General features: G+C 42.2%; 1 protein-coding gene across 1 annotated transcript; it reads left to right on the forward strand.

Moving 5' to 3' along the window:
* The first annotated feature begins 387 nt into the window (after positions 1-387).
* Positions 388-3165, forward strand: LOC148009082 (F-box/kelch-repeat protein At3g61590-like). The gene has a single exon (XM_087673835.1). The coding sequence runs from the start codon at positions 609-611 to the stop codon at positions 1731-1733; it is 1125 nt and encodes a 374-aa protein (XP_087529961.1). The 5' UTR covers positions 388-608; the 3' UTR covers positions 1734-3165.
* Positions 3166-13390: the final 10225 nt, after the last annotated feature.

The following is a 13390-nucleotide window of genomic DNA, read 5'->3' on the forward strand; positions in this document are numbered from 1 at the left end:
CTTGGATGAGTCAATAAATTCTTCCTTTAGATTGCTAAAGATAGCAATCCAATAATAAGTGAGGATGAGTGTAAGGGCTTTGTAACTATACCATGACGTTGCTACCAGAAACACCTATATAAGAAGTAGTAGTAACTTTGAGCCCTACTTGGTTTTCACTCTATATATAATTTCCTATAGCTAGTGGTAAACCCTCATATATACGGAGCCACGAAAGTGTAGTCTTGAAATGTGTCTATACTGTATCATGTTTTTCATTGAATAATATAAAAATATACTTTGCTTTCGTATTACTTTTCTGGGTTGGGTTGAATGAGTGAAGGAGTGCAAGTGCAAAAAAAAAACCATGTATTGCCGTTGGTCTTCCTTCGCCTACGTGCCAAAAGCTTTATTACGCTCTACGCGGCATCACCTGCAAATGAGCTTCCTAAAGACCTAGCTTCGTTGCAGTGGGGGACGGGCAATGCAGGGGCCGGTTGGTGAGGCGTATATGGTGGTGCAGTCATTCCTCCATACGCGATAGATATGGCCTCCTCTCTTCGACAAACCTTTCCGATCATGGAGCATGCGTACAACTTCCTGTGAGTCAAGAATGGAATGAGCCGGACATGGAGTGCCAGTGGAACAAGCTCCCTGACGACATTGTAGTGGAGGGCATCTTCCGCAGGCTGACCGTGTGGGATGTGCTGAGCCTGCGCTGCGTGTGCAGGAGGTTTAAGGGCATGGCATCCTCTCGCAGGTTCCTGGACCTGCGCCCCAGCTGCACTGCCACCAGGCCCAACCTCCTGCTGCTCCTCCCCTTACACGCCCTTGGTGCGGAGCGCGCCTATGACCCCACCCTCGGCGCCTGGTTCAATCCGTCCCTGGCCTTTCTCCTCCCTACCCTGCAGGACAGCTACTACCCTGTCGCCTCGTGTCGTGGCCTCGTCTGCCTTGCCTCTGGTCGTAACTTTGTCATCTGCAACCCTATCAGACGCGAATGGCGGACCCTACCCCCCTTGCCTCCGCAGGTTCGATCTCAGGATGGGCAGAGCTTCATCTCTGTTAGCTTTGGGGAGGACTATGAGCAATCTTATGGCTTGACTGTGGATGACTCGGCAGGTTCATATCGATTCACAATCATGAATGTCTCTTCACTCAATCAGACCTTCCTGGTGATGTCCTATCATTCATCTGGAGGGGAGTGGCAGTGCAGCCTTGAATTTGCGACATCGCAACAACTCTCGCTTCACAAAACGAGCATGGTTGCCTGCAAATCCAACCTCTACTGTCTGCTGCGGAGGGGATCATGGAGAATCATTTATTGCATTGGAGCAGGCGGCCTCTGTACTGAAATCGAGGCTCCAGACTGCTCTTCAGCTTTGGTGAGCTGTAATCTGATGGATCATCACGGTCGCCTTTACATGGTGGGTGGTGTTGGTAACCTCTGGCTTGGAAATGATGCTTGGGAACGCCCAACCAGCATACGTATTTGGGAGCTTTTGGATAATAAAGAATGGGCAGAAGTCGTAAGAATGCCTTTTTCTCTAATGCAGGATTTCAGGCAATATATAGATTTTGATGAGCTTATGTGCTGTGGGAAAGATGACTTGTTGTATATGAAAAGTCCGGGATCAGCCGTACTCATGTATGACTTGGGTTCCAGATCATGGAATTGGTTAGAAGATGGATCAAGTGCTGATTTGGAGATTGCTGCAGTTATTTGGGAACCCTCAATTTCAGCCACAGTCTGAAACGGGTGTGTGGTCTTTGAGACTGGCTGAGACTGTTTAGAATCATGAGCCTAAAGGTTGAAGAATCATTCTAACTAGTTGGTGCATGGCTGTTTGGATAGAAATGGTCAAAAGTTATGAGAATGCCTTCTTCTCTTATGCTGGATGCAGGCAATATACAGATGAGTATGACTTATTGTATATAAAACCTCCTGGATGGGATTTTGTCATGTATGACATGGGCTCCTGGTGCTAGATACGTACTACTAGTTGCCTGCTGTCAAGGGGAACTTGATGATCTGTCTAAAAGAAAAAGCAAAGCCAGAAAATCAAATTGATTTTGCACCTTAACCTTGATTCTACACCTCCCAGTTGAGTAGGACTCATCTATTAGTTAGGAGATAACTCAAGAAGCTGATTTGGAGGTTGCTGTGTTAATTTGGAAATCCTCTATCAGCCAGAGTCTGAATCACTTATGTGATCTTGAGCTCCTTTAGAACCCTAAAGTTCAAAGAAACATTCAGTATGGTTGGGGTGTTACTGTCATATGTTTTAAGTCATTTTACTGCTGAATCAAAAAGCGTGACAATAATTGCATGAGGCGTGCAGATTTTTTTCACCCCTAATTGCTGCTGTCATTGTCAACATCTTAAAGCTACAAACTTAGACAACTCATTGCTCTTTGAACCTGTAGCAGTATACGTTTTTTGTGATTAGCAGTGCATTCTGTAGAAGAGGCAGAGAATCAATTGCTAGTCAGTTTTAAGTTTTGTATTGGGTTGAACACTTGCTCTATTGTTGAGGTGGCTCTATTTTTATGGTGTAGAACTCCTTATGCCAATGCTCATGATGTTAAACAGAAGTTCAACTTCACTAAATCAATAGTTAAGTTTGCCAGGAATGGTGAATTTTGTATCTGATAAACAAAGACAAGAATTCTTGTTGACATCTTATAGCAACAAACTCAAACAGAGTCGCGGCTCTTCGAACATGTATCAGTGCACGCTTTAAGAGAAAAGATTGCAGTGCATTCTGTAGATGGTGCAGAGAATCAAATGCTGGTCAGTTTGAAGTTTTGTATTGGTTTGAACACTTCTTGCTCTATATTTGTCAGGATTGATGAATTTTGTTTCTGATTATCATAGAAATGGAATCATGGCACATCTGTTCTGCTGGACCATACTTTCTCTTTGCAAGCATGTAATATCCATTTAGTCAATCACATGCTCAGCACTATTATTTGGTTGTTTGAGAGAGGAAACACCATTTCTTTGTTGCACTCTACCATACTTACGACATTTTGCTTATTATGGCAGTCAGTCACTATATGAGCTTGTTTGTCATATTAGAAACGACCATCATTATGGCTGTTTTCTTTTGCTTCTATCCACCAGCTCCCCTTGTCTATTAGATTTCTGCTTCTTCTGTATAATTGAAAATCATAGCCTTGATTGTTTTGTTGGTAGTAATGAGACACTCAACATAGGCACCTTTTCAAGTTATTGTCAAATTCAAAGGTGCACTCTTGTAACACGTCATTATGCATGAATCAACCTTCAGTATTCAAAGTCTCTTCAAATTTGAAGGGGCTATCTTGTCAACCCAGCATTATGTATGGATGAACCTATGGTTTCCAAAGAAGCAACAAAGACTCTCCCCTTAGTATAGAGCTTTTATAGCTGAGCGGAGTGGTAGGAGTTTTAGTAGTAAGAAAGCATGATGAGTTGTGCAAACAAACAGAAGGCATGCACTCAATCTGGAGTGCGAGGCTCCATTGTGGTTTTATGTTGATTGTTAGGTGCATCTACTTGTTTTGAGTATTGTTAGCTTGCCTTTGTTGTGCTGCTTAAGCTACCAAAATTGCTTTGAAAATAGTCCTCAATTATCTGCCAATTTATTCGGTTCTCATACAACTTAGGAAAGGCAAAAATTTTGAAGTCCTTTGTTGGGTATTTGTATCGGTTCTGATACAACTCAAGAAAGGCAAAACTCTGAAAGTCCTTTGTTGGGTGTTTGTACCACTATTCAAACTAACTGAAGCTAAGATAGCCACTTCATCTTGCAATGCCATGTTTCCACGCTTGACCCTTCCAGCATCCTTATTCTTATCACATCTTCAGACTTACTACATTGTTGTTTCAACCCTACAGCCTGTTTTGATTGCACCATCAAAATGCAATAAACTTGCAATTGCTCTAGGCTGCCTAGTTGCTGCTCTAGTTAGCCATGTTGCCGTTGCAAACTTTCCACAAAGCCACCTTCAATGTGTAGTTTTGTTGTCCCAAGAAAGCTCAGTCCAACCAAATACAAATCTCCTCATTGATATGGTGATGAGTTTTGGGTCCTCCAAGTGTTGGCTGGCTGCTTTGCAGCAATAAGATTTATATAAGTGATGCCACACTCCATCTTGACGTTGTGTGATGAACTTCTCCATTGGCACCCTACAACTCTACATGGAGGCCTATGTTGGCTTTCTCAAGCTTGCATCTTTGGTCTAGCTACATTGCAATTGACTCCTTTTGCTCCTAGGGTATCCATTATATCTCATATCTCACTTGTGTAGGCATACATACATTCATTGATTGCATTCTAGTCTAAGCTTACATTCGTTAGTTCTGTTTTTTGTACCTTTGTGCACTCCATTAGTTGTATTATTCATGTGTAGTGTTAGATCCTCACATGATAGCAATGAAAGTGCACTTGACACCCACTTTCCTATGAACATTTGGGCTTTCAAGTGCCCAAGAGCTAATATCTAATGTCTCTACTAGCTTTATCGAAGAAATCTCCATCAAAGCTCTCTCATCTAGTTTTTCCCATCCATTAAGGCTTTGAGAGGCACCATCGTCCTTCACATTTGTCAACCATGTATCTTAAGCATATTCCTTCCTCTTGTGGTTTCAACACTGTCTTCTAAGGCCTTTAGAAGAGAATTCTCTAAGGGTGGCTAATTGCTAGTTAGGGATGAACACACCACAATGGGTTCGAGTGGCAATCCAATGCCAACTTCCAAGCATGGAAGTTTAGAATGACAAATTTCCTTATGGGAAAAGGATTTTGGGAATTTGTTGTAGGAAATGAAGAAGAACCAGTTTTTCCTGATGTTCCCAATCAACAGCAAATGCATGCATTTAAAGGATGGCATGAGAGAGCCAGAAAAGTTATGTACTGGCTGTCTATCAATATTTCAGACTCTATGATTGTGCATATTCAAGATGCAAGTACGCCAAAGGAGGCATGGGATACTTTGTCAAAAATGTATAGCACAAATACACAAGCCAGGAAAATGCAGCTCAAGCAAGAGTTGCACAATGTGCAAAGAGAAAGTACGAGCATCAATGACTACCACATGAAGGTGAAGAAGATTGCAGATGCACTTACTTCCATTGGGTCGCCAGTGGAAGATGATGATTTAGTTTCTGTGACCTTGAATGGTCTAGGAAAGGATTATGCACAGTTCTGAACATCGATTTGCGTCCGTGAAAGATTTCCTGATTTTGAGGAGTTGATTGCTCTTCTAATTTCTGAGGAGCAGAGAAATGGTGGTACAACTTCTTCAGGAGGAACTTCAAAAGAAGCTGTCTTCTACTCAAATGCTGGAAGAGGTAGAGGCAGAGGTAGAGGAGGCCGATCTAGAGGCCGTGGTAGAAATCAGAATATGTAGCAAACTCAAGAAAACCAGTCCTATGGAGGAGGACGTGGTAACTCTAGAGGCAGGAGGAGCCAAAGAGGTCGTGGTGGATGGCAAAGAGGCCAAAATGCAAATAGCAATGTTGAATGCTACTACTGTGGTAAAATGGGTCATATGGCTAAAGACTGCTATAAAAAGCAAAATGACATCATGAATGGAATATTGCAACAAGGGAATTATGCATCTTCTAGTAGACAGGGTGATGACAGAAATGAGCATTTTTTTATGGTGCAGCACATGACTAATTCTGTGACAAGTGCAGAAGAAAGCAACGATGTGTGGCATGTTGACTCGGGTGCATCAAACCACATGACAGGTCATGCAGAATGGATGCAGGATGCAAGGAAAATGGAAAAACCAGGATTTGTGGAGACTGGTGATGATACTGCACATTCTATTGTGCAGATTGGAAAAATTCCTTTGTCTATGCAGGATGGGAAAAAAAAAATACATGTTGGATGTATTTCATGTCCCAAATATCACCAAGAACCTGGTTTCTGTTGGTCAACTGGTTGAGTAGGGCTTGCAGGTCAGATTTAATTCTCTTGGATGCTTTGTTGAGGATATAAAAAATAAAGGTTGCTTGATAGCAAAAGGAAAGAAGAAGGGCAGAATATTTATGTTGGATGCAGACATGCCTGAATTGAGTGAAGCAATGTTTGCACATGGGACCGGTGTAGTTACAGATATTGATATCTGGCATAAACGCATTGGTCATGTTAATGTACAGCGACTAAAATCAATGCAAGCCCAAAATATTGTTGCAGGATTGCCTAAATTCAAGGTTGCAGAAATGCATAAGGTATGTGAAGCCTGCCAATTTGGAAAATAGGCAAGGAAACCATTTCCTAGACATGTTCAAGAGAGTAAGAAGCCATTGGAATTAATCCACTCTGATGTGTGGACTACTAAAGCTGCATCTATTGAAGGTTGTCATTGTTTTGTCACTTTTATTGATGACTATAGCATAAAAGTTTGGGTGTATTTTATGAAAAATAAAAGCGAAGTTTTTGGGCATTTCAAAACTCTTAAAGCTATGGTTGAAAAAGAAATAAGCTTGTAAATAAAATGTCTAAGGTCAGATGGAGGGGGAGAGTACCTCTAAAATGAGTTTGCAAGGTTCTTGTAGGAGCATGGCATAAAGCAGCAATATTCATGTAGTCATACTCCACAGCAAAATGAAAATGCAGAAAGAAAAAACATGCATATTGGAGAGGTATCTCGTGCCATGCTCAATGAAAAAGTCCTGTCAGATTTTTACTGGGCTGAGGCAGTTGCTACAGCAGTCTACATAATGAACAGGACTCCCACTGCAGCAATACATGGCATGACTCCAGAGGAGAGGTATATTGGTAGAAAACCAGATATTTCTCATTTGAAAATTTTTGGTTGCATTGCCTATGTTCATGTGCCAGATGAGTTGAGATCCAAGTTGGATCCAAAAGCTGAGAAGTGCATCTTTATTGGTTACTCTCTGCAGCAAAAAGGGTATAGATGCTATAACCCTTCTACTCGTAAGTTTACAGTGAGCAGAGATGTTATTTTTGATGAGATGAGTAGCTGGTATAAACCAGTAAATGTGATTGATAATGTAGATGCACAAAATGGTAATGCTGCACAGAATTCACAGCAGCAGTCACAAGATATTAGTCACAGCAGCAGTCACAAGATATTAGTGGACATGGAGTGTCCTCTAGCAGTGGTTCACATTCTTCGCCATGGACAGGCAGATTGAGATCAGGAGAATATTCTCAAAGCAATGTAGATAGTGGTATGCAGGTATCACGAAAAGGAAAAGAGAAGGTAGATCAGCCCATGTTTGATGTGAATGCTACTCTTATGTGGATGGTGAATCCAGTGGCTCAGAACAAAGCATTGATGATGAGTTGGATATTCCTTCTATTGTTATACTTGGAGTAAGGAAGACCAGGGATGTTTTGAGAGCACCTAGAAGTGAGTCTACTTTGTGCAGCCCTACTAGAGCTAGGTATCCTGTGGATAGGCTGAAATATGATGGATTTACAGCCATTCACTATGCCTATATGGTCAAAGTGATACAGGAACCAGAACCCACTTCTTTTGAGCAAGCCATGGGAAAAGAAAACTAGAAGAAAGCCATGGATGAAGAAATGGATGCCTTGGAAGCAAATGCTACATGGGAATTGGTACATTTGCCTAAAGATAAGAATGCAATTGGTTGTAAGTGGGTTTATAAGGTGAAACACAATGCAGATGGTTCTGTAAGATACAAGGCAAGATTAGTAGTCAAGGGGTATGCACAAACATATGGCATTGATTATAAAGAAACATTCAGTCCGGTTGCAAGGATGGCAACCGTAAGAGCAGTCATTGCTATGGCTGCATCAAAGGGATGGTCTTTACATCAGATGGATGTAAAGAATGCCTTCTTGCATGGTGATTTGCAAGAAGAGATCTATATGGAGCAGCCACCAGGTTATGTGCACGCTGTTCATCTTGAGTTTGTTTGCAGGTTGAAGAAAGCCTTGTATGGCTTGAAGCAAGCACCTAGAGCATGGTCTGACAAGATAGGACAGTATCTTGTCACTCTTGGCTTTCAGATTTCCAAGGCAGATTTCTCACTTTATGTGAGAAAAACAGAGAAAGGTATTATGCTACTTGACATTTATGTTGATGATTTGATTATGACAGGTGATAGTGATGAAGATATCCTTCATGTGAAAATGCTATTGAAGCAGAAGTTTGAGATGAAGGTTTTGGGAGAGCTGCGTTATTTCTTGGGCATTGAGGTGATTAGATCACCAAGTGGGATATGGCTCTTGCAGAGGCAGTATGGATTGGACATGTTGTCCAAATATGGGATGACAGGCTGTAAGCCTATTTCAGTTCCTTTGGAGTAGAATGTGAAGTTGAGCACAGATGCAGGTGAGCTTCTCGAAGACCCTACTATGTACAGACGCATAGTAGGAAGTTTGATTTATATGACTATTACCAGGCCAGATTTGAGCTATGCTGTTGGATTGGTAAGTCAGTTTATGCAGGCTCCAAGGAAACCGCATTTGGATGCGGCTAGACGCATACTTAGGTATGTGAAGTTCACATTGCAGTATGGACTATTTTATGAGACTGGGGTTCAGATATAGTTGCATGGATACACTGATGCTGATTGGGTTGGTAGTATTTCTGATAGACGATCTACCAGTGGATATGTGTTCTCTTTTGGGAGTGGTGCAGTCACTTGGAGCAGCAAGAAACAGCCTATAGTTGCCTTGTCGAGCACAGAGGCTGAGTACAGGGGTGCAGCAATGGCTGCATGTGAGGTAGCTTGGTTGCATAAGCTACTTTATGATATGCATCAGCCTACAGATGGACCAATTGTCATTTATTGTGACAACATGAGTAGTATACACTTGGCAAATAACCCAGTATATAATGCTAGAACAAAGCACATTGAGGTGCATTATCACTATGTGCGGGAGAGGGTTTTACTAGGTCTTATTGATCTAGTTTATGTCAGCACAGAGGATCAGGTAGCTGACATATTCACGAAGGCATTGGGCGCACAGAAGCTGCGCAAGTTTAGAGACCTGCTTGGTGTGCAGGAATTGGGATTGAGCTTGAGAGGGAGTGTTGAGATATCGAGCTCCACTCGTGATATGCCAGGATGACCGTTGTGCATTTATGTCACCGACTTGTTAGTTGCAGATGCGGTTGGTACACCGCCTATGAATAATAGCTAGATGATAGCTATCCTTATCTACTCTAGTTCGTGGCTCAGTTAGTATGCCACCTTAGTTGAGTTTGGTTTGAGACCCATATATAGGGTTCTTCTATTTCTATGTACTTGAGTTCTTTTGGCTTACACAACTAAGAAGAGGAAAACTGTTTTCAGCCTCCACCTTTGTGTGTATTCCCCCATTGTGTAAGTGAGAAAGCTATAAGTGAGACTCCTTCCTTCTCTCCCACAATCTTGACAGTTTCTACTCTTGCTAAATCTCATCCATAACATGCTCGATAGATGGTTGATTTACAGCTTCATAGTGAATAACAATTTTCACCTCTCTACACCTCCTCCTCGTTCTCCTTGGGCCTCCACCTCCATGAGCCACAAATACCTCCCCATAAGATTCCCCATAAGGATTCCACTCATACTGAATAATAATTTTCACTTCTACTTTGCATTGTATATTGTATATATGTAGCCTATGCATTGTGATTTGTGAGTCATGATATCGATTTCTAAGTGAGTAGGTGAAACAGATGCTCTTGTTTTAGGCATAAAATTTTTGAATCTATGATCTTGGTTATGAAAAATTTCATTTTATGCATTTATTTCTTCCTCTTATGTTAGTAATTTATAGCAATTTAAATCTAGTAAAGTACATTTTTTGAAACATTGAGGTAACCAATGAAACAAAACCTCAAAACCTCTAATTGCGAAATAAGACAAAATATTTCAAGTGACGACTCTAGAGCAAAACTTGGGGCTCACTTGATGATAGGTTATCATACAAATTATATAGTTTGTATGAGTCATTCTTTTTGTCTATCTGTCTGTCTGTCTGTCTCTCTCTCTCTTTCTCTCCCTCTCTCCCTCCCTATGTGTGTGTGTGTGTGTGTGTGTGTGTGTGTACATCTCTAGGGACTAGTTATAAGTCACTTGAGTAATGTAGAAATATGTAAAATTAAGAAGAGGATCTAGAAAATTGAAGATCCTACACAAGTATATCTCAAAGTTTATATTCTGTTGAGATTTATGCAATCACACTCCTAAGATAGCCTCTTTATATGGAGCAGAAGGGCAAGGGACATGCAACAGCCTAGGAGAAGTTGCCTGAATCCCATAGGCATAGTGAGAAAAGGAGAACCATCCTACAACTATAAAAGCATGTACTTGACATCGAGTTAAATAATGAATGCTATTGTACTTTGTACTTTCAGTCTTATCTCTTTCTACTCAAGATTGTGTTCATGAGTCCAAGCTAATCTATCTTGGAACCTAATTCACTTGAGTAATAGTTAGTGTCTAACCTCAATCATCATACATTTTTTCATTGAATTCCATCCTCCATAGCTAAACCTTGCTCAAGATTCGTGTTTCTCAACATGGTATCAAAGCCATGATGAGCTCGATTTAGCTTAGTTTAGTGCTCTTCCAACCTTCCTCAATATCAATCCACAGCTCAGGTTCAGTAGTGACTTAATCTCTTACTCAATTTTCACTCTACCCTTCTTGGTAGCCATAGCCAACAGTACATACTTGTGTTGGAGCTTCCGGATCTCTCCATACAAAGCATATCTTGTTGGGGTAAAGGCGCCTCGGCCGTGCCGCCCCGTGTATTACTACATTGACAGTACCCGCCACTGCACACTGCAGGTGGCGGGCGCCCGTCACGTCACTTTATTCTTTACATTCATTTTAGTGACTAGTAAATAAAGGAAGGCCCAGTCACACATTGTGACTGTTGGAGTTCCCATTTCTTGTCTCTCTCTTTCTTGCTCTTGCTCTTCCGCCATAGCTCGCGTGCAAGCTTTCGATCCTTCTCACCTTTCAACTGGTATCAGAGCTTGGCTTCCTCTTGCTCGAGCTCGCCTCGGTGCTTCTCTACCTTCGCATTGGGTCTCCATCCCGACAGCCATAGCCGATCTCCCGAGCTTCCGACACTCCCCGGCTTCCCGAGCTCCCTCCCGGCATTGTTGGGCTTATTCAGGACCTTGCCCTTGAGGTATTGCATCAGAGTTTGAAGGGTTTTACTTCAGTTCTCAGTTTTAAACAGGTGGAAGAAGAGGGGCAACCATCATTTGAAGCTTCCCCGGGCAGCCCGTCAGCAGTTTCCCCTTGTGCTCTCCATGTGGTTTGAGCCCACTCAAGGCTTCTTGGAGCACTACTAGTGCCTACCTACCCTCCCCATTTGTCTTCCCCAGCACACGTGGCAGTCCAGGCCTGCTCAGAGATCACGCAGGCTGCGCCCTGCTATGGTAACACTTTACACATGTGGCATTCCTCTTCCTCCAGCTCCCACTTTCTCCTGGAGCTCATTGGGCACTCAATAACCACCTTGGCCTTGCTCTATGCCCTTTGGCACTGATCTATGGCACTTAACCTTTGAGCTTTGAGCTCCACATTTTCAGATAAGCTAAAAATCACAGGTCTACATGCTGTAATACAGGGCAGCCCCCTGCTTCTCATGCCTGAGATCAGTGGTGATGGTCCAATGATGCCCCTTTTGTGCTCGGTAAATGCCTATATGGTTGGGGATGATGTGCCATTGTTTGGATAGGCTTTTGGAGCTGGATTGAGCCCTTGTTTGCTCATATTTTTACTGTTATACAGTGCTGGAAACTGGGCAGCCACAGTTGGCATTGGCATTTGATGCTTATACTCTACTCCGGTTACCTTGTTTGATGCCCGTATGCGGCCTCCATGATGCCTAGTGCCTTGGGAATGTATGCACATGATTATGCCATGATTTTGGCCTGAAATATTGGCTGAACTTTCTCAGTTTTGACAGTCAAACTTGGCTGTAATAACAATGGGCTGAAGGTACTTTGGATGCTTTGTCACTTACCTATTGGTACCGGATGTATGCTTTGGGATTTGCCATCATGTATCTGACATTTGGGGACGACTTTGTGCTCATGTTTGAATCTATGGAATGTATTTGAGCTACGCATAAGCTCCGTCTTGGTTGGTATTCACTAGCATTTGGACCGACTTGGCATGCTCTTGGACCGCTTATGTCTCATGTCTATGCTTGACAATTAGGCTTCATACATTACATGCTTTGGTTCGTGATATATGCCGCTTGGTTCGTCTATGCTTTACCGACATTGAGAGCTTTGCCTTGGATGTATTTGAGTATTTCTGACTCAGTTTGATCATTTACTTGGTTGCTATCGGACGTCATTGAGTTGACAGAGATCTTATTTTGGAATTATGTATTGCTCATTGGTTGCTTCCATCAGTTGCTTCATGTATGTCATGCTCTTGGGATGCGTATGACGCATTGACTTGGTCACTTGTCACTGGTACTTTGTCTTGGGTTGCTTGAGCCCTTGAGCTAGTTTGTATGCCTTTTGTGCCAGTGGGAGCATCTTGCATGCTTACTTGACCTTGAGCAGGGATTACATGCTATTGGAGCAGTTACATGTATTGGAGCAGTCTATGTCATTGAGCAGTTACAGATGTATTGAGACTTTGGGATTATACTCCGACAATTGGATGTTGCATTGAGTATATGTCTTGGCTCACAGGATGCTTATGAGCTGAGTCTCAGTTTTGGATCCGCTTTCTTTTGAGCAGACACCTATTTGTGTCAGGTTTTGGTAGTTGCAGGTACATTTTGCCTAGATTGTCTGGGGTGTGCCTCTTACTCGCAGATGCTATTTGACATCTCTCGGTGTTATGCTCATGTATTTTCACTGTCATTTGGCTTTGCTTTGTCCTCTTTATGCCGGCTTTGGACCTAGCATTGTTTAGTTGACATTAGATCCAGTTTTGGGACAGTTTGCTCTCATTATTGCAGTTCTGAAATTTATTACAGCAAGCATTTATTGGTGGACTGAGCAGTATTTTTTATGCTGAAATATCCTGATTTGGTGTACCGCACCTAGTACTAAGTGGGCAGCATCTTCTGGCACACTTTTCTCGCCATTTGGAGCTCATTTCAGTGGATTTTGGGCATTTTTTGCAGTAAAACAACCAACAGTTTTACATTGTCTATGCATTTCCAGCCTGCATTATGGCGTCCTCTTCGACTGATAATGCCATATTTAACATCACAAAGTTGGATGGTACCAACTACTCTTATTGGAAGAGTCAAATTTGGCAGGTCTTGGTGCAGAAATCTCAGATTAAGCTACTTTGGTTGAGCAGGGAGCAGCTTGAAACTATGGACAATGACGACTGGCTTGAACTAAATGAGCTATGCAAGTCCACGATTGTATTGTCTCTCACCGAACAGGTACATTATAATGTATTTGAGGAAGCACAGAGTGCATGGGATCT

Source organism: Lygodium microphyllum, unplaced genomic scaffold, assembly GCF_053477565.2.
Source record: "Lygodium microphyllum isolate KBCC unplaced genomic scaffold, Lygodium_microphyllum_v1.1.10 scaffold_41, whole genome shotgun sequence".
Classification (NCBI taxonomy): Eukaryota; Viridiplantae; Streptophyta; class Polypodiopsida; order Schizaeales; family Lygodiaceae; genus Lygodium; species Lygodium microphyllum.

Coding starts and splice junctions, on each gene's coding strand:
- LOC148009082 (XM_087673835.1), top strand. CDS start 609: ATGGAGTGCCAGTGGAACAAGCTCCCTGACGACATTGTAGTGGAGGGC.